This window comes from Nomascus leucogenys, chromosome 12, assembly GCF_006542625.1.
Source record: "Nomascus leucogenys isolate Asia chromosome 12, Asia_NLE_v1, whole genome shotgun sequence".
Classification (NCBI taxonomy): domain Eukaryota; kingdom Metazoa; phylum Chordata; class Mammalia; order Primates; family Hylobatidae; genus Nomascus; species Nomascus leucogenys.
Genome location: NC_044392.1, coordinates 61,100,857 through 61,125,170, shown reverse-complemented (window position 1 = coordinate 61,125,170; position 24,314 = coordinate 61,100,857). Strand labels below are relative to the sequence as shown.

Here is a 24,314-nt window from a genome sequence, read left to right as displayed (position 1 = left end):
GCAGTGAGCCAAGATCATGCCATTACACTGCAGCCTGGGCGACAAGAGCAAAACTCCATCTCAACAACAACAGTGACAACAACAGCAGAATAAAGAGAGTTTGTGACCTTCATTAACTAAAGCCAGACTGATGGAATAAGGAAGTAACATTTTAAACCTATTCCTGTTACAGCATTTTATGAATGATTAAAGACGAGCAAAACCGTTCAAATCTTATCGTTTCTTAATGCCTTAAAAAAAGAGATGCTTTATAAAAACAAAGTAGAAATTTTGTGATGGCAAGAATAATGAAAAATTCAAATGCAAATTATTAGAATATTTTAACATATATTAGGAAATTAAACATAATTTACTTCTCATTCTGGCACAGAATATTTTAACATTTTTGCCAACATCTTTTGTGGAAAAAAACAAAGTTCTTAAAACCAGAAATCTTTCTACAAATTTTTAAGTCCTTATATGGACAGGATGTTAATATGTTAAATTAAATTTCATGTGAAATACATGGAAGTGAGAAATTCTATGGTGGCACTATTGCTTTGAAAGACTGATTTTAAGTAAATAAAATATGGTAAATTTAATATAACACTAGGAGTAGCATTTTGGTTTTCAATAAAGAAAAAGGTGACCATAGTTGAAATTTTCACTGTTGTAAAACTTTTAAAAATATCGGGATATTAGATTTATAGCCTCAATTGAATGAAAATTTTTAATTAGATCAATTATTGCCTCTGGTGGTACTTTGTGTATATTCTTAGTATCATCTCTCTGAGGGAGTATCTTATCTTTTTCAGAGTATCTAGACTCAGTTTCCTTAAATAGTAAAATGAAGGACTTAAACTGGATCATCCTTTACTGCTCAAAAATTTTGTTATATCGGGAATGATTGTTTCTGATTACTTTATACAAAATGAGCTATTAAAATATTGCTAAAGTCCTTAGAAAAAGCATCAATTATATTATGCTGCCCAGAGAAAGTTGGAAAACAAAGTCAATGTTATATTCAAAATGGAGCTCATTATTTTATTGCTCAAAATTAAGTAACTTAGAATTAGGATAATGATAATAGCTAGTTACTCAAGCCTGAAACCAGGTAGTCATCTTAGACTGCTCCCTTTCTTTCACTTCTTACTATTAAAAAGTTATCAAATTCTACTAATTCTACTTCTTAAATATCTTTTACATTTGACACCTCCTCTTCAGCTCCACTGTCCGTGTCATTGCTCAGGTCCTCATGTCTCACCCAGGCTATTAAAACTGTCTCGCTACTCTGGTCTCTTAAACCTAAACCATTCTTCATACTACAAGTTTTCTTCCGAATTCGATCATGTAATCCTTTCTGCTCAAAAGTCTTCAAGATCTCCGTCCACGAAGTCAAAAATCCAGACACTTTTCTAAGGCCTTTCTATGATACTTGCTCTCTCTCTCTCTTTCTTTCTTTTTTTTTTTTTTTTGAGACTGAGGCTCACTCTGTGGCCCAGGCTGGAATGCAATGGGGCGATCTCGGCTCACTGCGACGTCTGCCTCCCCGGGGGTTCAGGCGATTCTCCTGCCTCAGCCTCCCGAGTCGCTGGGACTACAGGCGTGTGCCACGTGCCTGGCTAATTTTGTATTTTTACTGGAGACAGGGTTTCGTCATGTTGGCCAGGCTGGTCTCAAACTCTTGACCTCAAGTGATCCGCCCTCCTTGGCCTCCCAAAGTGCTGGTATTACAGGAGTGAGCCACTGCGCCCGGCTAATACTTGCTCTTGAAATCTCTAGTGTCATCTCTTGCCATTTTCCCCACTTAATCCTCACACAGAACGCTTCTTGGAATTAGTTGTACTAATGTCTCTCACAACTCCAATGCCTTTGCTCGCCTTCCGTCAGCCAGTAATACTCTTTCCCCATTCCCTCTCCCTCTCCCTCTCCCGCTTCTCCCCGCTCTCCCCCTCTCTCTCCCCTCTCTCCCCCTCTCCCCGCTCTCCCCTCTCTCCCCCTCTCTCCCCTCTCTCCCCACTCTCCCCCGTTTCCTCCCTCTGCCTCCTTTCTCTCCTCTGTCTCCTCTCTCTCCTCTGTCTCCTCTCTCTTTGAGACAGAATCTGGCTCTGTTGCCCAGACTGGAGCCAGTGGCAGGATCATTAGCTCACTGCAGCCTCTATCTCCAGGACTCAAGCGATCTTCCCACCTCAGCCTTTTAAGTAGCTGGGGACACAGGTGCGTGCCACCACACCCGGCTATTTTAGGAGAGGCAGGGTCTCACTACGTTGCCCAAACTGGTCTTGAACTCCTTCCTGGGCTCAAGCAGTCCTCCCGCCTTGGCCTCCCAAAGTGTTGGGATTACAGGCGTGAGCCACCGGCCCGCCTAGCCAACTCTCCATTCACTCATTCTTACGTGAAGCAGTAACAGAACCATACCACATCTGTGGAGCTTCTCCTGACTCCCCAAGCCACCCTAAGAGCAACTTTGCCTACGTCCTTATCATAGGAATTACCCTAAATGATTATACGACATTGTAATTGCTTGCCCATCTGTTTCCTTCCTAAGATTGTGACCTCTTGGAGGGCAGAAATGGATTTTTCACTTTCAGCTTCAGTCTGTCATAGCGCCTGACTGTTTCCCCAGCATTCTTTGACAATGGCAGAAGCCTAAAGAACTTCCACTCCAAGGAAATACAGAATCCGGGAAAGAATTGTTCCTAGCGATTAGGGAAATCTCGCGAGATTCAGGTCCTGGGAGGCTGACAAGCCCATGCAGCGACGGTTATTTAGCCGTTGAACTGCCAGCCGCCCGGGGCCCACGCGCTCCGGGCCGCTCAGGCTGAGCGATTTCCCGCCTTTTCTGAGGTTCTGAGGCGGGAGCTATTGGTTCTTTCTGTTGCCCTCATAGACCATATGTAGCAGTTCGCGTGGGCACAGAGCCCATGGTTTCCCGCTAGTTCTTCAAAGGTGAGGGCAGGTGCCCCGAGTTCTTTTCCTGGGGACTGAGCCCAGAGCGGGGCGATATGGTGCTACTGCACCTCCCCGCCGCAGCCCTCCGCCGTTTTCTTTTGGGTAGTGGTCCAGGAACTTAAGACAGTTCCTCCTGGCGATGTGATGGAATTTAATGGGGCAGGAGAAGGGAACGGGCTTTCTTTTCAGGCCAGCGTGGCGGCGGGCGGTGGGGCGAAAGGGAGAAGAAAACGAGGGTTTATCCCGTTGCCCACTCCGCGGGTAAGCGACATTGTAGGACTCCACTGTAGCGAGAGCCCCGTGGATTTCTTTTTTTTTTTAGCCATTTAGTTTGTAAACATCACTTCAAAGAATACATAGTGTATTCATGGCACACGGTGAAAAACACTTTCCTTCCCCTCCCGCCCCCCGGGGCAGTAGATATTTACAACCGTAACAGAGAAAATGGAAAAGCAAAAGCCCTTTGCATTGTTCGTACCACCAAGATTAAGCAGCAGTCAGGTGTCTGCGGTGAAACCTCAGACCCTGGGAGGAGATTCCACTTTCTTCAAGGTAAATTTCCATGTGACTCTTAATTGGACTCTTCTTAACTTTAGGGAAATGAAGAAAAGTGTACTTTCTTCCTGGTGGTGTTTTATAATTATTTCTTCTCAATAAATGGTCTCATTTACCCAAGAATTTTGAATCCCACTGCTTTAAATGAACAGTGAGCATTATTGTTTAGGCATCATTCATTTAAATAATGACTGCTGCCGTAGAACTCTGCATACATAGTGGAACCTGCTTATTTTAATCCTCTTTCTTTCCGTATTTGATTCGAGGCAACTTAAAGGACAGATACTACGAGACAGTAGAATATGTTAGGAGAAAATTAGGAAAATTATCGAGAAAAATGAGGACTATTTGGACAAATGCCTATATATGAGTAATAATTGGTGTTGTGACTGAGCTTCAGATTTGGCTCTGAGCTTCCTAGTGGATAGGGCAAAGAGGGAAATTCATTTATGTAATGGAGTTATCGTTGGATAGGAGGAATTATACCAAGTTTCTCAGGTGAAACAGAGCTTTAAAAATTATTTTAAAAAATTTATCATGTGGATCCTTATATTGGAGATGCGATGATGTAATGAATATTTTATTGTATATGCTGTAAAACAATTCTTGTGGCTGCTATAGGCAATAATATATTTTAAATGCTATTCAATAAAGACAATCTTTAATTCTATCAAGGGAAATCATAAACTGAAGAAATCTACTAATATTATTCTATACTACTAGTTAGATTTACTATTATTCTTGAATACCTACAAAGCCATATATTGAGTAATTTATAGTTTAGCTTCATCTTACAAGTGGAAATACCTAATTAGAATTTTTTCTTTGTTTATATAGAAAAGGCATTTGATATTTTAAACACTATGTACATTAAAGAATTTGCAATTATAGCAACCTCTTTAAGCAGATGTATATTATGTATGTATATATTACATTATTAGTATATCAGAGTGTATATTAGTATATAACAGCATATTTAAGAACTTCTTTGTGTCTCTAGAGTTTCAACAAATGTACTGAAGATGATTTTGAGTTTCCATTTGCAAAGACTAATCTCTCCAAAAATGGGGAAAACATTGATTCAGGTAGGAGCCTGGAAAAGCAGCGTATCAGCTTATATAGAAACATTGTGTTATATACATCGGTAGTTATTGAAAATATAACATAAGTATTATATCAGTATTCTTGACACAAAAGCTAGATATAATACTTAATATAAAAAATAAGGCTGGACACGGTGGCTAACACCTGTAATTCCAGCACTTTGGGAGGGAAGCTGATGGAGGGGGATCACTTGAGGCCAGGAGTTTGAGACCAGCCTGGGCAACATAAGGAAACCCTGTCTGTACAAAAAAAACCAATAAACAAACCCCACCACCCCCAAAACTAGCTGGACATGGTGGCATGCATCTGCAGTCCCAGCTACTTGGGAGGCTAAGGTGGGAGGATCACTTGAGCCCTAGAGATGGAGGCTTTGAGGCTGCAGTGAGCCATGATGGGCCACTGCCCTCTAGTCTAGGCAACAGAGCCAGTTGCCCTCTCTCTCTCAAAAAAAAAAAAAAGAAAGAAAGAGAAAAAGATGTTGGCATATTTAATACCTGTTGTCTTTTATCTTGCAGATCCTGCTTTACAAAAAGTTAATTTCTTGCCCATGCTTGAGCAGGTCAGTTAAGCATAGTACATATAGATATAATCTGTTTAGGTAATGAACTGCTTATTTGAAGAAGAAAAAAGTCTTTAGTTATTGCATTACTAGTCTTCTGTATTTCATTGTTATTATTTGGAAGCTCTTATCAGAAGTATTTTCTTATAGAAACATCTATCTTTTTAGGTTGGTAATTCTGACTGTCACTATCAGGAAGGACTAAAAGACTCTGATTTGGAGGTCAGAAGATTTCCCATTCATATTAAATTTCTTGTAACTGGAATATAACTTATTACCTATATGTATATTTCTTTTGAAGCTTCAAAAGGATTATTATTTGATTAATGTTTTAAGATATATCCTTTAAAACCTTTTTTTCTGCTTCTGTATTTTTTGGGTTATGAAAGTTCCATTTATGTAGAGGCAATTTAATTTTAAACCATGAAATCAAGAAGAGGGGAAATGGGTACTATACGTGAAAAGTATAGTATCAAGAGAGTACTTTACAAAATCAGCCTTTAATTAATAGATGAAATGGACTGGTTGACTGGTTTATTGTATAAGGAATATATATATTCCTTATACTTTTGATTTTAGTTATGAAAATATTTCTTATTTATGGCATATAGATGTCTTTAAAATGAAGAGAAATTCCATAGCCTGGTAAGGTACTGTATGTTTGTTGCTGTGATTATAGTATCACAGAATTTAAAATATATAGAACTTATTTATATATTTTTATAAGAAAAAGTTATCAACCAGCAAAAATTGATGTGATTAAAAATCTCTGATATTTGCAATATAATGTGGATTTTTAAAAAGGCAGGAAATCTATATAAAAATCAGACTTGATGAAAATTATATCTTGTGTTCATTTTTATTTTTCTTGTCATTATATTTTAAACTTCATGTCCTTTAGTGAATCTTCAAACTGTTTGTATAATCAAAGTGTTTCAAGACCATTGTTAAGATTTATAGATTTCTTATAGGGTGATTTATTTTAGCTTTTAACCAGCCAGATTCTCTCACTAACTGAAATATTTTTATGGAGCCATTTCATTTTATTCAGCAAGGTATAATTTAGTCAAGTGACCGATAACTTTAATGAAGTAGTTAATATTGCCTTAGTAGTTTAAAAGAGTTAATGTGGCTTTTAGTATGCTATTAGTGCTTAAATTGAGGAGACATTTGGTCTCAACTATTAGTATATGGATATTTTCAGTAGGCAGCCGTAGTTTGGTTATATTAGAATTTTGAACAATTAATTTTTGAAAACCTATTTTAATAGAATTCAGAGGCATTGAGCAGAGTGTATTCAAAACTGTATAAGGAGGCTGAAAAGATAAAAAAATGGAAAGTAAGTATAGAAGCTGAACTGAGACAGAAAGAAAGTAAGTTGCAAGAAAACAGAAAGATAATTGAAGCACAGCGAAAAGCCATTCAGGAACTGCAGGTATGACACAATTTTGAATTGTAAACATAGTATAGTAAATCTTATCATAATACTGTTGAAAGTAGAGTATCATTTGGGATAAATTGGATCTTGATTTTGTGAGGAATATTTTAAGGATAATGCTTTTTAAAAGTTACATCAATACTGGATACATCTTAACTTTAAGAATGAGCATAGACAACAAGTTGTATAACGCTTAATGCAAATGATTAGGGAAATAATAAATCACTATATAAAAATTGATTTAATGATTCTAATTTATTATAAAGAGTTTCAATTTTTATTCCTATTGATGTTTTATATAAATATATTCTCTTAGAATACAATAGTTGTCGGTAACACTTTAAATTTGAAACTGTGTAACTTTATTTATTTTATTTATTTTTTTGAGACAGAGTCTTTCTCTGTCACCTAGGCTGGAATGCAGTGGCACCATCTCGGCCCACTGCAACCTTCGCCTCCCTGGTTCAAGTGATTCTTCTGCCTCAGCCTCCCAAGTAGCTGAGACTACAGGCGCGAGCCACCACGCCCAGCTAATTTTTGTATTTTTAGTAGAGATGGATGCCACCATATTTACCAGGCTGGTCTCGAACTCCCAGACCTCGTGACCTGCCCGCCTTGGCCTCCCAAAGTGCTGGGATTACAGGCGTGAGCCACTGCGCCCGGCTGAAACTGTGTAACTTTATGTGTAGCATAAGTGAAAAAAAGTTGAGAAAATGTGACATTGTGTTAGGACAAAGAAAAAAACATTACTTCAAAAATATTTAGAGAAGATAATATTGCATTAAAATATTGTTGAATGTTTTTTGGAGATGATTTAGCCATCTTTATTTTAGATTGATGAAGGCCATATTCTTAAGGGAAATCATAAGCTATTACAAAAATGTTTCCTTTTTATGTGGAAAGAAAAGAATTCTTTTAGACTATTGTGCATTAGTAAAGAAATACTGCTTAATGATTATATTCATGTTTATTTTTGCTAATAAGCAAAATGTGATGAACTGTTCTGTTTTATAAATTAGTTTGGAAATGAAAAAGTAAGTTTGAAATTAGAAGAAGGAATTCAAGAAAATAAAGATTTAATAAAAGAGTAAGTAGTAATTTAATGAATTTGTTCTTTTCACATTTTTTATTCCAAATTTACTACTAAAATAATTTTCAAAAACGTATTGAGCACTTTCTATATGTTATATCATATGAATGTATAAGTAGAATTATATCTGAGTGCTATGGAAAAAGGAAGACATACATTCTTGTGTTTGGCAAACTGTAGTCACTGACTAATAACTTTTTAAAATGTCAAGCATCAGGAATAAACATTCCTTGGTGTCAAAAAAGATGCCTGATAATTCTGTGTCTACAACTACCTATATATGTTGTCTGTTTCACTGCTGCCTTGAGTACAGTACTTATAAAATAGGGCTTAACTTAGTTCCAAGTTAATTCTTACTCAAATTCCTGTTTTTGAAAATGTAACAGTTTATTTCTACAGAAAAATGATGTTAGAAAATTAAGTCTAACTGCCATATGTGTTAGTAACTTCGGGATAGCCACAGGTCTCATTATTCACATAATGAATGCCTAATCAGAAAGTTACCTTATTTTGTGTTTTGAAGGTTAGACATATATTAATTTGTTAATGAATGGCCCAATGTATTCTCATTATTTTTCCTTAGGCAAATCTAGACCTGTCTACTGAACGTTTATTGATAGCAACTTGGGTAGAAACTTGTTAAGGAGCTGTCATTTTTATTTGTTTATTTATTTTAGTGGCCCGTTACTAGAACTTTTACTTTTAAAGGGAGGCAATTACTAAATCATCTTTGCTAGTAGTACAGTCAACCCACTGTTTCTTCATATAGTCATTTATGAATAATATGATCTATGCCAAATATTATAATATTTTAAAAATTTCTTAAAAATTGTAACAATATATTTCATAACTTACATATTGTGATTTTGCTTTGAGATCAGATTACACACAGGCAAACTCTTTCCTTTGTTTCAGGAATAATGCCACAAGGCATTTATGTAATCTACTCAAAGAAACCTGTGCTAGATCTGCAGAAAAGACAAAGAAATGTAAATATCTTTCTTGTTTTATGTGATTTTATCAATTTATTTTACTGGTAGAGGTGGAGAGAGGAAGAAATTGTCTTTTTAATTTTTGGAACCAATTTGATTTGAACAAATTATATGTGCCTCAGACTATTTTTATATAAGTAATAAGGAGAGTCACAGTTCTTTGACTTTTGAAATCTCAAAATTTTTTGAAAGGTAATATATGTCAAAAGGTATATTCTTGATATTTATAGTTAATCCTGGTTTCAAGTAAGGTATGATTTTGAGACTAACCTCTGTCTGGAACAACTAGGAAATTCAATCAAGAATAAGATACATAGCCATGCTCGTAACAGAAAATACCAGTAGAGGCTTTGCTAAAGCCATTGTATTTATGAATAGTGGTGCAATGTTTATTTTCAATCTAAATAGAATTCTCAAATTTTTCCTAAAGAAACATTTTTTAAAAATATTCTGATATGATTGTGTTGTGTATGTGAAAGAACAGTTTAAACATTTTTAAGCATGTTTTCATTTTTTTAATTGTAAAGTAGGATTTTTTCCCATTTTGATGAAAAATAAAAATGTGTGATTATAAAATATAATTCTTTATTTTTGCCGTAATTTGACACTAGCTTTACTTTGTTTCTGCCAAGAATCCATTGGGAAATACTGTCTACCTGCTTTTTCAGGATATTCTCTATTTTTCTTAGCTAAAAATTTTAATTTGTATCATGCAGCTTACTACTTAACAGCTTGGGCTTAAGGATTAGATAGCCTGTGCTCAAATTTAGACTTTCAGTTTCTGTCCACCTAGGGAGCTTGAATAATTTGAGTAAATTATGTAGTCTCTCTGTCACTCTGTTTATTAATTAAATGCCTCTTAGTATTGCCCTGAGAATTAAATGTTAATAAATATGCTTAGAACAATGCAAAGTGCTCAATAAATGTTGGGTATTTTATTATTATTATTGTCATTATTTCTAACATTGACTGTTAGGATTTTTTATTCTTTTTTTTTTTTTTCGAGATGTGGTTTCACTCTTGTTGCCCAAGCTGGAGTGTAATGGTGTGGTCTCGGCTCTCTGCAACCGCCGCCTCCTGGGTTCAGGCAATTCTCCTTCCTCAGTCTCCCGAGTAGCTGGGATTACAGGTGTGCGCCACCATGCCCAGCTAATTTTTTGTATTTTTAGTAGAAATGGGGTTTCACCATGTTAGCCAGGCTGGTCTCGACCTCCTGACCTCAGGTGATCCTCCCAATGCTGGGATTACAGGCATGAGCCACTGCGCCCAGCCAGGTTTTTTATTCTTAGTCCCTGCCTGTAGTACCTTGCTTTTCAACACTATATATATCTTCCAGAATGTACCATACCACTACCAGCTCCTCTACTATATCCTGTGTATTCAACATTCGAGATTAATTTTTCTGCCTAGATATAGAAAGTGGTGAAAAGTACAGTGGTAGGGTAGAAGGATAGTACATTGGCTGTCTTGCAGAAAATAACTTGGGTTAGAGAGACAAGTCTGATAGTTTGTTTTTGTTCTTTTTTTTTTTTTTTAGACGGAGTCTCACTCTGTGGCCAGGCTGGAGTGCAGTGGTGCAATCTCAGCTCACTGCAACCTCCCGCCTCTCGGGTTCAAGTGATTCTCCTGCCTCAGCCTCCTGAGTAGCTGTGACTACAGGTGCCCGCCACCACCCCTGGCTAATTTTTTGTATTTTTAGTAGAGATGGGGTTTTACCATGTTGGCCAGGATGGTCTTGATCTCTTGACCACCTGCCTCGGCCTCCCAAAGTGCTGGGATTACAGGTGTGAGCCACTGCGCCGGGCAATAGTTCTTTCTTACATTTAGTTTTTAGCTAAGTTAGAAATCAGATGGTGAGGAAGGTTTAGAGAACCCAACATTTTTCAAGGTGGTCTGTTTAATAAACTAAAGTTGAGGTATGTCTTGATGTGACATGTAGAAAGTTTCTTTTTTTTAAAGTCTTGATACTTGCCTTATTATTAGTTTAAACTCTATGCAGATTCTTGCCTTAAGTTGTTGACCAGTCTTTTTGTTATTGTGCTTTTTTCTTTTTTTATTCATTCATTCAATATTTTTTTTAGTGCCTGCTATGTCATGAAATCTTCTAGATGCTGATGAAAAACAGCAGTGAACAAAGGCTCTACTCTTACAAGAGTATATATTCCATGGTGTATATGTGCCACATTTTCTTTATCCAGTCTGTCATTGATGGGCATTTGGGTTGGTTCCAAGTCTTTGCTGTTGTAAATAGTGCTGCAATAAACATATGTGTGCATGTGCCTTTATAGTAGAATGATTTATAATCCTTTGGGTATACACTCAGTAATGGGATTGCTGGGTCAAATGGTATTTCTGGTTCTATTTCCTTGAGGAATCACCACACTGTCTTCCACGATGGTTGAACTAATTTACACTCCCACCAATAGTGTAAAGGTGTTCCTAGGCCAGGCGCAGGGGCTCACACCTGTAATCCCAGCACTTTGGGAGGCTGAAGCAGGCAGATCACGAGGTCAAGAGATCAAGACCAGCCTGGCCAACACAGTGAAACCCCATCTCTACTAATATACAAAAAAATTAGCTGGGCGTGGTGGCACGCGCCTGTAGTCCCAGCTACTCAGGAGGCTGAGGCAGGGGAATGGCTTGAACCCAGGAGGTGGAGGTTGCAGTGAGCTGAGATCATGCCACTGCACTCCAGCCTGGCAACAGAGCAAGGGCCCGTCTCAAAAAAAAAAAAGTTCCTGTTTCTCCACCGCCTCGCCAGCATCTGTTGTTTCCTGACATTTTAATAATTGCCATTCTAACTGGCGTGAGATGGTAGCTCATTGTGGTTTGGATTTGCATTTCTCTAATGACCAGTGATGATGAGCATTTTTTCACGTTTGTTGGCGGCATAAATGTCTTCTTTTGAGAAGTGTCTGTTTATAGCCTTTGCCCACTTTTTGAATGGGGTTCTTTTTTTTCTGTAAAAGAATGAGTTCATGTCCTTTGCAGGGACATGGATGAAGCTGGAAACCATCATTCTCAGCAAACTAATACAGGAACAGAAAACCAAACACCAAATGTTCTCACTCATAAGTGGGAGTTGAACAATGCGAACACATGGACACAGGGAGGGGAACATCACACACTGGGGCCTGTTAGGGGGTGGGGGGCAAGGGGAGGGAGAGCATTAGGACAAATACCTAATGCATGTGGGGCTTAAAACCTAGATGATGGGTTGATAGGTGCAGCAAACCACCATGGCACATGTATACCTATGTAACAAACCTACACATTCTGCACATGTATCTCAGAACTTAAAAAAAAAAGAGTATACACTCTAGTGAGGGAGGAGGATACAGATCATTAATGAATAAATAAAATATATGTTAGGTGATAACTGCTTAAGGAGAGAATATTTTGGGACAGGGTGATTGGGAAGTTTTTTCTGGTTAAGTGACATTGGGTAGAGACCTGAATAAGGGAGTGGGCCATCTATTTTAGGAAAGGATATTTCAGGCAGAGGAAGCAGTTAAATGCAAAGTCCCTGAGATGAGAGCCTGTTCAATTTTTTCAGGTCACAATAATGAGGCCACTGTTCTGTATTTCTGACTCTGTATTTTTCATCTTTTTTCTCACTGCACTCCACTCAGGATACTTTTTTCTTTTTCTTTTTTTTTTGGCGGGGGGTGGGGTGGTCTCACACTGTCGCCCAGGCTGGAGTGCAGTGGTTCCATCTTGGCTCACCATAACCCCCGCATCCCATGCTCAAGCAATCTTCCTACCTCAGCTTCCCAAGTAGCTGGGACTACAGCTGCACACCACCAGGCCTGTGTAATTTTTGTATTTTTTTAGAGACAGGGTTTCACCATGTTGCCCAGGATAGTCTCAAACTCCTGGGCTCAAGTGATCTTCCCACCTTGGCCTCCCAAAATGTTGGGATTATAGGTGTTAGCCACTGCCCTGGCCCACATAATTTCTTCTAATCTCTCTTCCAGTTTACTGATTTTCTATTTAGTTAATTCTTGTCTGTTTTAAAGTTTATCAGTTGGTGTCTTAATTTCTGTTATTGCATTTACTGGTTGAGTATTAGCTGGTTCTTTAAAAATTTGTAGTGTCACTTTCCAGAATTTTAAGTTCTTTGCTGACTTTTTAAAGCTCTACTTTTTATCTCTATGAACATAATAAAAATAGTTGTATCCAATAATGCCAATGTCTGCAATACCTTGGGGTCCATTTCTGTGATTTTTTTTGCCATAGATCCTAGTTTTATTGGTTATCTCATCAGCTATCTTAGATAATAATTAATAATTTGAGACTTAGAATGGTTAAATTTTCCTAGTTCATTGAATGTTCAGCAATTCTGGATTATATCCTGGATTATGTTATGAGAATCTGAGTCCTCTTCAGATTTCCTAGAGAATGTTTATTTGTTTGTTTTCTAACAGGCAGTCAGCTCACTTAGGTTTAGAATAGGTTCTGTCTTGCCTTTTCAGTGTGGGTGTTCCAATATCAGTTCAATTTTCAATGCCTTTGCTGTGCTGCCGTGGGTCTATTTCATGTATGCTGTACTCAAGGATAGTTCTGGGACTTGGGTAGTGTTTTATGCAGAGTCCAGTTTGCAAAGCTTTTGCCCCATGCATGTATAACCTCTCCAATTATGAACATACTCACCAGAGTGGCACATTTGTTACAATTGATGAACCTACATTGGCACATCATAATTGTCCGAAGTTCATAGTTTACATTAGTGTTCACTCTTGGTGTTGTACATTCTATGGATTTGGACAAATATGTCTGCCATTGTAGTATAATACAGAATAGTTTCATTGCCCTAAAATTCTGTGTTCTGTCGGTTGATTCTCTACACCCTACTCCCGTAACCACTGATCTTTTAACTGTCTCCATAATTTTGCCTTTTCCAGAATGTTACGTAGTTCGAATCCTATAGTATGTAGGCTTTTCAGATTGGCTTCTTTCACTTAGTAATATGCATTCAAGTTTCCTCCATGTCTTTTCATCACTTGATAGCTCATTTTTTAAGCACTGAATAATATTCCATTCATTGTTTGCACATACCACAGCTTATTTATCCATTCACCTACTAAAGGACACCTTGGTTGCTTCCAAGTTTTGGCAGTTATGAATAAAGCTGCTATAAATATCCATGTGCAGGCTTTTGTGTGGACATTTTAAACTCCTTTGGGTAAATACCAAGGAGCACAATTCCTGGATCACCTGGTAAAAGTATGTTAGTTTTGTAAGAAATTGCCAAACTGTCTTCCAAAGTGGGTGTACAATTTTTTATTTCCACCAGCAGTGAATGAGAGTTTCTTTTGTTCTATACTCTCACCAGCATTTGGTGTTGTCAAAGTTCTGGATTTTGGCCATTCGAATAGGGGTGTGTATTGGTCTATCTTTGTTGTTCTAAATTGCATTTCTCTGATGACATATGATGGGAATCTTTTCATGTGATTATTTGCCATCTGTATGTCTCCTTTGATAAGGTGTCTGTTAAGGTCTTTGTCCCATTTTTTAATCAGGTTGCATGTTTTCTTATTGTTGAGTTTTAATCAACAATAAGAAAAAAGCCTTAACAATTTTGAGTCTTTGTATATTATAGAAAACAGTCCTTTATCAGATGTTTCTTTTGCAGACATTTTCTCCCAGTCTGCGGCTTGTATTCTCATTCTCTTGACATTATCTTTCGGAGAGCAGAAGTTTTTAATTTTAATGAAGTCCAGCTCATTAATTATGTCTTTCATGGATTGTATCTAAAAAAAAAGTCATCGTGATACCCAAGATCATCCAGGTTTTCTCCTATTTATCTTGGAGTTTTATGGTTTGTATTTTACATTAGGTCTATGATACATTTTGAGTTAATTTTTGTTAAGGGTGTAAGATCCGTGTCCAGATTTTTTTTTTTTTTGCATGTAGATGTCCACTTGTTTCAGCATCATTTGTTGAAAAGACCATCTTTTCTCTGTTTTATAGCTGTTACTCCTTTGTCAAATTTCAGTTGACTGTATTTGTCTGGGTCTATTTGTGACTCCTTTGTCAAAGATCAGTTGACTATATTTATTGGGTCTATTTCTGGACTCTCTGTTTTGTTCCCTTGATTTCTTTGTCTTTTTTCCCCACCAATCCCTCACTACGTTGATCACTGTAGCTTTATAGTAAGTCTTGAATTTGAGTAGTATCAGTTCTCCAACTTTGTTCTTCTCCTTTAATATCGTGTTGGCTCTTCTGAGTCTTTTGCCTCACCATATAAACTTTAGAATCAGTTTGTAGATATCCACAATATAACTTGCTGAGATTTTTATTGGGATTGCATTGAATCTGTAGACCAAGTTGGGAAGGACTGACATCTTGACAATATTGAATCTTCCTATCCATGATCATGGAATATTTCTCTATTGATTTAATTATTATTTGATTGTTTTCATCAAAATTTTATAGTTTTCCTCATATAGATCTTACACGTTTTGTTAGATTTGTACCTAAGTATTTCATTTTTTTGCATACTAATGTAAATGGTATTGTGTTTTCAATTTCAAATTCCACTTATTCATTGCTTGTGTATAGGAAAATGATTGACTTTTGTATAGTATATTAATCTTTTTTTATTATTTATTTATTTTTTTTAAATTTTTTTATTATACTATAGGTTTTAGGGTACATGTGTACAATGTGCAGGTTTGTTACATATGTATCCATGTGCCATGTTGTTTTGCTGCACCCATTAACTCGTCATTTAGCATTAGGTGTATCTCCTAATGCTGTCCCTCCCCCCTCCTCCCACCCCACAACAGTCCCCGGAGTGTGATGTTCCCCTTCCTGTGTCCATGAGTTCTCATTGTTCAATTCCCAACTATGAGTGAGAACATGCAGTGTTTGGCTTTTTGTCCTTGTGATAGTTTACTGAGAATGATGTTTTCCAGTTTCATCCATGTCCCTACAAAGGACATGAACTCATCATTTTTTATGGCTGCGTAGTATTTCATGGTGTATATGTGCCACATTTTCTTAATCCAGTCTATCGTTGTTGGACATTTGGGTTGGTTCCAACTCTTTGCTATTGTGAATAGTGCCGCAATAAGCATACGTGTGCATGTGTCTTTATAGCAGCATGATTTATAATCCTTTGGGTATATACCCAGTAATGGGATGGCTGGGTCAAATGGTATTTCTAGTTCGAGATCCCTGAGGAATCGCCACACTGACTTCCACAATGGTTGAACTAGTTTACAGTCCCACCAACAGTGTAAAAGTGTTCCTATTTCTCCACATCCTCTCCAGCACCTGTTGTTTCCTGATTTTTTAATGATGGCCATTCTAACTGGTGTGAGATGGTATCTCACTGTGGTTTTGATTTGCATTTCTCTGATGGCCAGTGATGATGAGCATTTTTTCATGTGTTTTTTGGCTGCATAGATATCTTCTTTTGAGAAGTGTCTGTTCATGTCCTTTGCCCACTTTTTGATGGGGTTGTTTGTTTTTTTCTTGTAAATTTGTTTGTGTTCATTGTAGATTCTGGATATTAGCCCTTTGTCAGATGAGTAGGTTGCAAAAATTTTCTCCCATTCTGTAGGTTGCCTGTTCACTCTGATGGTAGTTTCTTTTGCTGTGCAGAAGCTCTTTAGTTTAATTAGATCCCATTTGTCTATTATGGCTTTTGTTGCCGTTGCTTTTGGTGTTTTAGACATGAAGTCCTTGCCCATGCCTATGTCCTGAATGGTATTGCCTAGGTTTTCTTGTAGGATTTTAATGGTTTTAGGTCTAACATTTAAGTCTTTAATCCATCTTGAATTAATTTTTGTATAAGGTGTAAGGAAGGGATCCAGTTTCAGCTTTCTACATATGGCTAGCCAGTTTTCCCAGCACCGTTTATTAAATAGGGAATCCTTTCCTCATTTCTTGTTTTTGTCAGGTTTGTCAAAGATCAGATAGTAGTATATTAATCTTGTATTATGCAACCTTGCTGTAATTGCTGATTGGTTCCAGGATTTTTTTTTGTTAATTCTTTCAAATTCTCTGTATAGACAGTTATGTTATCTGTGAATAAAATAGTTTTTATTTCTTTATTCTCAATCTGATTCCATTTGTTTCCTTTTTTGTTTTATTGTATTAATTAAAACTTTTAAGTACAATGTTGAAAAAGAATGGTGAGAGGGGACATCCTTGCCTTGTTCCTGATCTTAGTGGAAAAGCTTCTAGTTTCTCACCATTAAGTATGATATTAGCTATAGGTTTCTGTAGATATTCTTTACTTGGTTGAGCAAGTTCCCTTCTATTCCTAGTTTAGTAAGAGTTTTTATCATTAATGGGTGTTGGATTTTGTCAAATAATTTTTCTATATCTATTGATATGATCATGTAATTTTTTAGCCTGTTATGTTATGGATTACAATAATTGATTTAAAATGCTGAGCCAGCCTTGCATACCTTGACTGCATCCAATTTGATTGTGTTGTATAATTCTTTTTATACTTTTTTTTTTTTTGAGACAGAATCTTGCTCTGTCACCCAGGCTGGAGTGCAGTGGCTATTCACAGGCATGATCATAGCTCACTATAGCCTTGAACTCCTGGGCTCAAGTGATCCTCCTGCCTCAGCCTCCTCAGTGGCTGAGACTATAGGTGTGTGCCACTGCACCCAGATAATTTTAAAATTTCTTTTTAGAGATGGGATCTTGCTATGTTGCCCAGGCTAGTCGCAAGCTTTTGGCCTCAAACAATCCTTCCACTTCAGTCTCCTGAGTAGCTGGAATTGGGATTATAGGTGTGGGCCACTGTGTCAGGCTCCTTTTATACATTGTTGGATTTGATTTGCTAATTTTTTTTGAGTATTTTTGCATCTATGTTCATTAGAGATATCTGTCTGTAATTTTCTTATAATGTCTTTGTCTGGTTTTGGTTTTAGGGTACTGCTGGCATCATAGAATGAGTTAGAAAATATTCCCTCTGCTTCTATCTTCTGAAAGAGATAGTACAGAATTGGTATAGTTTCTTCCTTAAATGTTTATAGAACTCACCAGTGAAGCTGGCAGGCCTGGTGCTTTCTGTTCTGGAGGGTTGTTAACTATTGACTTAATTTCTTTAATAGATATAGGCTTATTCGGATTGCCTGTTTTTAATTCTGTGAGTTTTGGCAGTTGTGTCTTTTGACAGTTGGTCCATTCCATTTAGGTTAGCAAATTTGTGGGCATAGAATTGTTCATAATATTTCTTCATTTTAACATCCATGAGGTTTGTAGTGATGTCTCCTTTTTCATTTATGGATTAGTAATTTGAATCCTCTCTCTCTTTTTCTTAGCCTGGCTAGAATTTATTGATTTTATTGATCTTTTCAAATAACCAGCTTTTGGTTTCATTGATTTTTTAAAATATTGATTTTCTGTTTCCACTTTCATGGTTTTTGCTCTAATTTTTATTACTTCTTTTCTCCTTACTTTGGATTTAATTTGCTCTTCTCTTTCTAGTTGCCTACAGTGGAAACTTAGATGATTGATTTCAGATCGTCTTTTCCAATTTATGCATTCAGTGCTATAAATTTCCCTCTCAGTTTTTCCTGTATCCCATGGATTTTGATAATATGTGTTTTAATTTTCATTTAGTTCAAAATGTTTTTGAATTTCTCTTGAGATTTCTTCTTTGACTCAGGTGGCATTTAGAAGTGTCTTGGTTAATCTCCAGGCATTTTGTGATTTTCCAACTATCTTTCTGTTATTTATTTCTGGTTTAATTCCATTGTGATCTGAGAGCAGATACTGTACAATTCATAATCTTTTAAATTTGTTAAGGTGTGTTTTATGGCCCAAACTGTGGTCTATCTTGATGAGTGTTCCATGTGAGCTTCAGAAGACTATGCATTCTGTTACTGTTGGATTAAGCAGTCTGTAAATGTCAAGGTGATTGATGGTTTTATTGAATCCAACTACAGGTTAAGCAGCCCTAATCCAAAAATCCCAAATCTGAAATACTCCAAAATCCAATTGAGTGCCAAAATGATGATCAAAGGAAATGCTTATTGGAGCATTTCAGATTTTGGATTTTCAGATTGGGGATGCTCAACTGGTAAACACAATGCAAATATTCCAAAATCTAAAAAAAACCCTGAAATCTGATATATTAATTGTTCTGTTCCCAAACATTTTGGATAAGGGACACTCAACTTACATGTCTTACTGATTTTCTGCCTGCTGGATCTGTCCATTTCTGATAGAGATGTTGAAATCTTCAACTATAATAGTGGATTAATTTATTTCTCTATGCAGTTCTACCAGTTTTTGCTTCATGTATTTTGACACCATATTGTTAGGCCTATGCATGTTAAAAATTATTATATCTTCTTGGAGAATTGACCCAAAAGCATTTTATTTTTATTTATTTATCTATTTTTTGAGACAGGGTCTTGGTCTGTTACCCAGACTGCACTGCAATGATGTGATCATAGTTCACTGCAGCCTTGAGATCCTGGGCTCAAGGGATCTTCTTACCTCAACCTCTTGAGTAGTGGGTACTATAGGTGTGTACCACCACTTCTGGCTAATTTTTCTATTTTTTGTAGAGATGGGGTTTGCTACGTTGCCTAGGGTGGTCTTGAACTGTTGGGCTCAAGTGATCATCCTCAGCCTCTCAAAGTACTGGGATTACAGGTATGAGCCACTGTGCCCAGCTCTAAAAGCATTTTGAAATGGCCCTCTTTATATCTGACAACTTTCCTTGCTTTGAAGTTGGCTGTGTCTGAAATTAATATAGCTACTCTTTTTATATGATTATTTGCCATCCGTATGTCTCCTTTTGTAAGGTGTCTGTTAAGGTTTTTGGCCCACTTTTTAATCAAGTTGCTTGTTTTCTTATTGTTGAATTTTAATCAACAATAAGAGAAAAGACTTAACAATATTTGAGTCTTTGTAAATTATAGATAACAGTCCTTTATCAAATGTTTCTTTTGCAGACATTTTCTCCCAGTCTGTGGCTTGTATTCTCATTCTCTTGACATTCTCTTTTGTAGAGCAGAAGTTTTTAATTTTCTTTTGATTAGTGTTAATATGCTTTCTTGTGATTAGTGTTAATATGGTATATCTTTATCCATTTACTTTTATTCTAGATGTGATTTTACATTTAAAGTGAGTTTCTTATAGACAGCATGTAGTTGGGTATTGTTTTTTGATCCACTCCGACAATCTCTTGGTTGGTCATTTAGACTATTGTCATTCAAAATGATTATTGATATAGTTGGATTATTATCTACCACATTTATTACTGTTTTTCTATTTGTTGTCCTGTTCTTTGTTCCTATTTTTGTCTTTTACTCTTTTTGTGCTATTTGTGGTTTTAATTGAGCATTTTATGTGATTCCATTTTCTCTCCTTTCTTAGAATATTAGTTATACTTCTATTTTTATTTTTTAAAGTGATTTCACTAGAGTTTGCAATATATATTTACAGTAATCCAAGTCGACTTTCAAATAACCCTCTACTGCTTCAAGGTTAATATGAGTACCTTATAATTCTTTCCTCCCATCTTTTTTTTTTTCTTTTATTTTGGTTACAGAGTCTTGTTCTATTGCCCAGATTGGAGTGCAGTGATGCCATCTCGGTTCACCGCAACCTCCACCTTCTGGGGTCAAGTGATTCTCGTGCTTCAGCCTCCTGAGTAGCTGAGATTACAGGTGCCCACCACCAAGCCTGGCTGATTTTTGTATTTTCAGTAGTGACGGGGTTTTGTCATGTTGGCCAGGCTGGTCTTGAACTCTTGACTTCAAGTGATTCACCCTCCTCCACCTCCCAAAGTGCTGGGATTATAGGCTTGAGCCACCAGGCCCGGCTGGCCTCCTCCCACCTTTTGTATCATTGCTGTCATTAATTTCTTTTATATAAAGCATAAATAAGCATTTATAATCTAATACATTGTTGCTATTTTGTTTTGTTTTGTTTTTTGAGGCAGAATCTCATTCTGTTGCCCAGGCTGGAGTGCAGTGGTATGATCCTGGCTCACTGCAACCTCCGCCTCCTGTGTTCAAGTGATTCTCCTGCCTCAGCCTCCCGAGTAGCTGGTATTACAGGCATGTGCCATGACACCCTGCTAACTTTTGTATGTTTAGTAGAGATGGAGTTTCACCATGTTGGCCAGACTGGTCTTGAACTCTTGACTTCAAGTGATCCACCTACCTTGGCCTCTCAAAGTGCTGGGATTACAAGTGTGAGCCACTGTGCCTGGCCCATTATTGGTATTACTATTTTTGACAAACTTATATGTTAGATCAATTAAGAAAGAGAAAAATAAAAGTTATTTAGCCTTCACTTATTTCTGCATTGATACTCTTTTTTTCTTTCTTTTTCTTTTTTTTTGGTAGAGATGGGGTCTTGCTATGTTATCCAGGCTGGTTTTGAACTTCTGGCCTCAAGTGATCCTCCCACTTTGGCCTCCCAAAGCACTGGGATTACAGGTGTGAGCCACTGAGACGAGCTGTTGCTCTTTTTTTTCTTTATAGAGATCTGAATTTCTTACATAAATCATTTTCTTTCTCTTTAAATAATTTCTTTTAACATTTCTTGGAAGGCAGGTCTGCTGGCAACACATTCTGTCTACTTTTGTCAGAGAAAGTATTTATTCACTTTTGAAGGATAGTTTCTCAAATTACGGAATTCTGTGTTGCTGGTTTTTTCTCTCAACATTTTAAATATTTTACTCCATTCTATTCTTGCCTGTGTGGTTTCTGAGGAGGAGTCAGATATAATCTTTCTTTTTGCTCCTCTATAGGTAAAATGTTTTTTTACCTCTAGCTTTATCTTTGATTTTCTGTAGTTTGAATGTAATATGCATAGGTGTAGTGTTTTTGGCATTTATCCTGCTTTCCGTTCTCTGAGCTTCCTGGATCTGTGACTTGGTGTCTGAAATTAATTTAGGGAAAATTCTCGTCATTATTGTTACAAATATTTTTTTATGTTCTTTTTTCTCTTTCTTCTCCTTCTGGTATTCCCATTATACTTTTTGTAGTTGTCTTACAGTTCTTGGATATTCTGTTCTGTTCTTTCTAGTCTTTTTTCTCTTTGCCTTTCAGTTTTTGAGGTTTCTGTTGAAGTATCTTCAACTTCAAAGATTTCTTTCCTCAGCTGTGTCTAGTCTACTAATAAGCCTTTCATTTCTTCGTTTTATTTTTTTTAGAGACAGTGTCTTTCTATGTTGTCTAGGCTGGTCTCCAACTCCTGGCTTCAAGTAATCATCTTGCCTGAGCCTTCTGAGTGGCTGTGATTATGGGCATGAGCCCCCACACCCACAAGCCCTTCATTTCTGTTACAGTGATTTTGATCTGTAGCATTTTTGTTTTGAGTCATTCTTAGAATTTTCACCTATCTCTTTAAATTGCTTATCTATTCTTGTGTGATGTCTACTTTATGTACTAGAGCCCTTAGTATATCAATCATAGTTGTTCTAAATTACTGGTCTGGGATAATTCTGACGTCCTTAACTGTATCGGAGTCTGGTTCTGATGCTTGTCTTGTCTTGTCAAAGTGTATTTTTTGCCTTTTAGTATGCTTGTATTTTTATTGTTTTGGATAGCTACACATGATGTACTGGGTAAAGGAATTGTTGTAATGTGCTGGTAAAGTATAGAGGGAGGAGTGTTCTATAGACCTATGGTTAGGTCTCAGTTTTTTAGCAAATTTTTGCCTCCAGATTATGAATTTCATAAATACTTCTCAGCCCTTGCATCGCTCTCCTCGTTAGACGGGACAAGGTGGTAGAGTGGGCTGCAGTTGTGAATTTCCCATTTTCCATCTGGATGGCTAGAGGGGGATGGAGTTGGACATTTTCCTTACTTCACATGGAAGGCTAGAGCTGTCTGGAATTGGGTATTTCCCTTCCCCCAGGTTAGTTAGGCTCTGACAAATTCCCAGCAGATTTTGCTCTCCCAAGGGAGGCCTTGTTAAGAATGGGACACATTGGTATAGTTCAAAACGGCTTTTCCTGTCAGAAGCACAAGGGGATGTTTTTCCTATGTTCATTGTGAGAAACCTGGTAGAGCTCCAGAAGGTTAAACTCACAAGAATGTGGGGCCTCTCTGATGACTGGGTCTCCACAGAGGTTTTTTATTTTTATTTTTTGAGATACAGTCTCGCTCTGTCACCCAGCTCACTGCAATCTCTGCCTTCTGGGTTCAAGCGATTCTCATGTCTCAGCTTTCTGAGTAGCTGGGACTATAGGCATGTGATACCATGCTTGGAGAATTTTTGTATTTTTAGTAGAGATGGGGTTTTACCACGTTGGCCAGGGTGGTCTTGAACTCCTGGTATCAAGCAACCTGCCAACCTCTGCCTCCCAAAGTGCTAGGATTACAGGTGTGAGCCACCACACCCAGCCTCCACAAAGTGTATCTCTCAGATTTGTTTACACTGAATTTCCAGCAATGCGTCAATTATAGTTCAGGTTTTCTTTCCCTAACTCTGGTTCCCACAGAGTTTTCTGCTTATGGGTTTCTGCCTTGGTAAGTTGTGATTCTCTCTGTGTTTGCCTGTTTCTCCAATTTTGGGGTAGTAGTTTGTCCTGCGACTTTACTTCTCTTAAGGATCTGAGAAGAGTTGTTAATATTTTAGTTTGTTCAGCTTTTTACCTGTCGTTAGGATGGAGCAGTGACTTCTGAGCTTCTTCACAACAGACTGGACCCAAACAGCTTTTGATGCAACTTAAAAAGACCCAGTAATGATTTAGATAATCCAATGTTCATCATTAACACATAATTTTAAATATTTTAATGTTTTCTGGAGGCATTTTGAGTATTGTCTTGTTGACATCTTATTTTAAAATTTAATCTTGAAATTTTTATATTAACAATAGATGAATATGAACGGGAAGAAACCAGGCAAGTTTATATGGATCTAAATAATAACATTGAGGTGAGTGTTAATGAAATCTGAGTGTTTTAAACATAGGAATTTCTGAGCAAATTAGAGCGATTGCTACAAAGATATGGACAACTATTCTTACTAAAAAGATTATTATTTATTTGTTGATACATTATTGTATCACCAATAAAATTCCTAAGGTTTTATACTATGAGCATTAATGTTTTGTTATGTAGGAGTTTTTTGATTTACATGTTAGTGACATCACTTAATTTATCAAATATTTACTGACTCTTGTCAGAAATCAGCACATTGTGACACATAACCGTTAATTTGAAAACATATAAAGTATTATTCATCTGTGTCTGGCTTCTGTTTACCTTTGTTTTCTCATCTCCTGTCATTGTCCACTTTGCTTTTCTGCTATAGTCACTCTTTTATGTTTCTCAAATTTGCCAAGCTCTTTCTGATGGTGGTTCTTTGAATTTGTACCCTTTTCAGAACTTTTATGTCTAAGATCTTATGCACATTTCTAAACTTCATTCTGCTTTTTTGTTATTCTCCCCTTAATACTTTATCTAAAATTTCTATTTGATTATTCTATATATATCCACCTCATTTAACTTTTCTCAAGAGCATGTAAAGCTACATGGCATTTATTTGATGTGTGTGTGTGTGTGTGTGTGTGTGTGTATTTGTATTCTTTTTTACACTTTATTGTAAGCTCCAGTAGGGTAGAGACTTTGTCTTTTTTTTTTTGTTTTTTTTTTTGAGACAGAGTCTCGCTCTGTCGCCCAGGCTGGAGTGCAGTGGCGC

At 36.9% G+C, this 24,314-nt stretch overlaps 1 protein-coding gene across 4 annotated transcripts in view; it reads left to right on the top strand.

Annotated features, from left to right (window-relative positions):
• The first annotated feature begins 2,712 nt into the window (after positions 1 to 2,712).
• The window catches only part of SYCP1 (synaptonemal complex protein 1), a 141,507-nt gene continuing 119,905 nt past the window's right edge, over positions 2,713 to 24,314 (top strand). For 2 of the 4 annotated variants that reach the window (XM_012500322.2, XM_012500321.2), the window contains exons 1-9: positions 2,713 to 2,928; positions 3,349 to 3,483; positions 4,487 to 4,571; positions 5,106 to 5,149; positions 5,318 to 5,371; positions 6,420 to 6,584; positions 7,607 to 7,674; positions 8,593 to 8,666; positions 23,491 to 23,549. In XM_012500322.2, the coding sequence (XP_012355776.1) occupies positions 3,376 to 3,483; positions 4,487 to 4,571; positions 5,106 to 5,149; positions 5,318 to 5,371; positions 6,420 to 6,584; positions 7,607 to 7,674; positions 8,593 to 8,666; positions 23,491 to 23,549 (657 nt within the window). In that variant the 5' untranslated portion in view covers positions 2,713 to 2,928; positions 3,349 to 3,375. The remainder of the gene's footprint in view (positions 2,929 to 3,348; positions 3,484 to 4,486; positions 4,572 to 5,105; positions 5,150 to 5,317; positions 5,372 to 6,419; positions 6,585 to 7,606; positions 7,675 to 8,592; positions 8,667 to 23,490; positions 23,550 to 24,314) is intronic. The other 2 variants (XM_003268024.4, XR_001114183.2) reach the window with 2 other exon arrangements.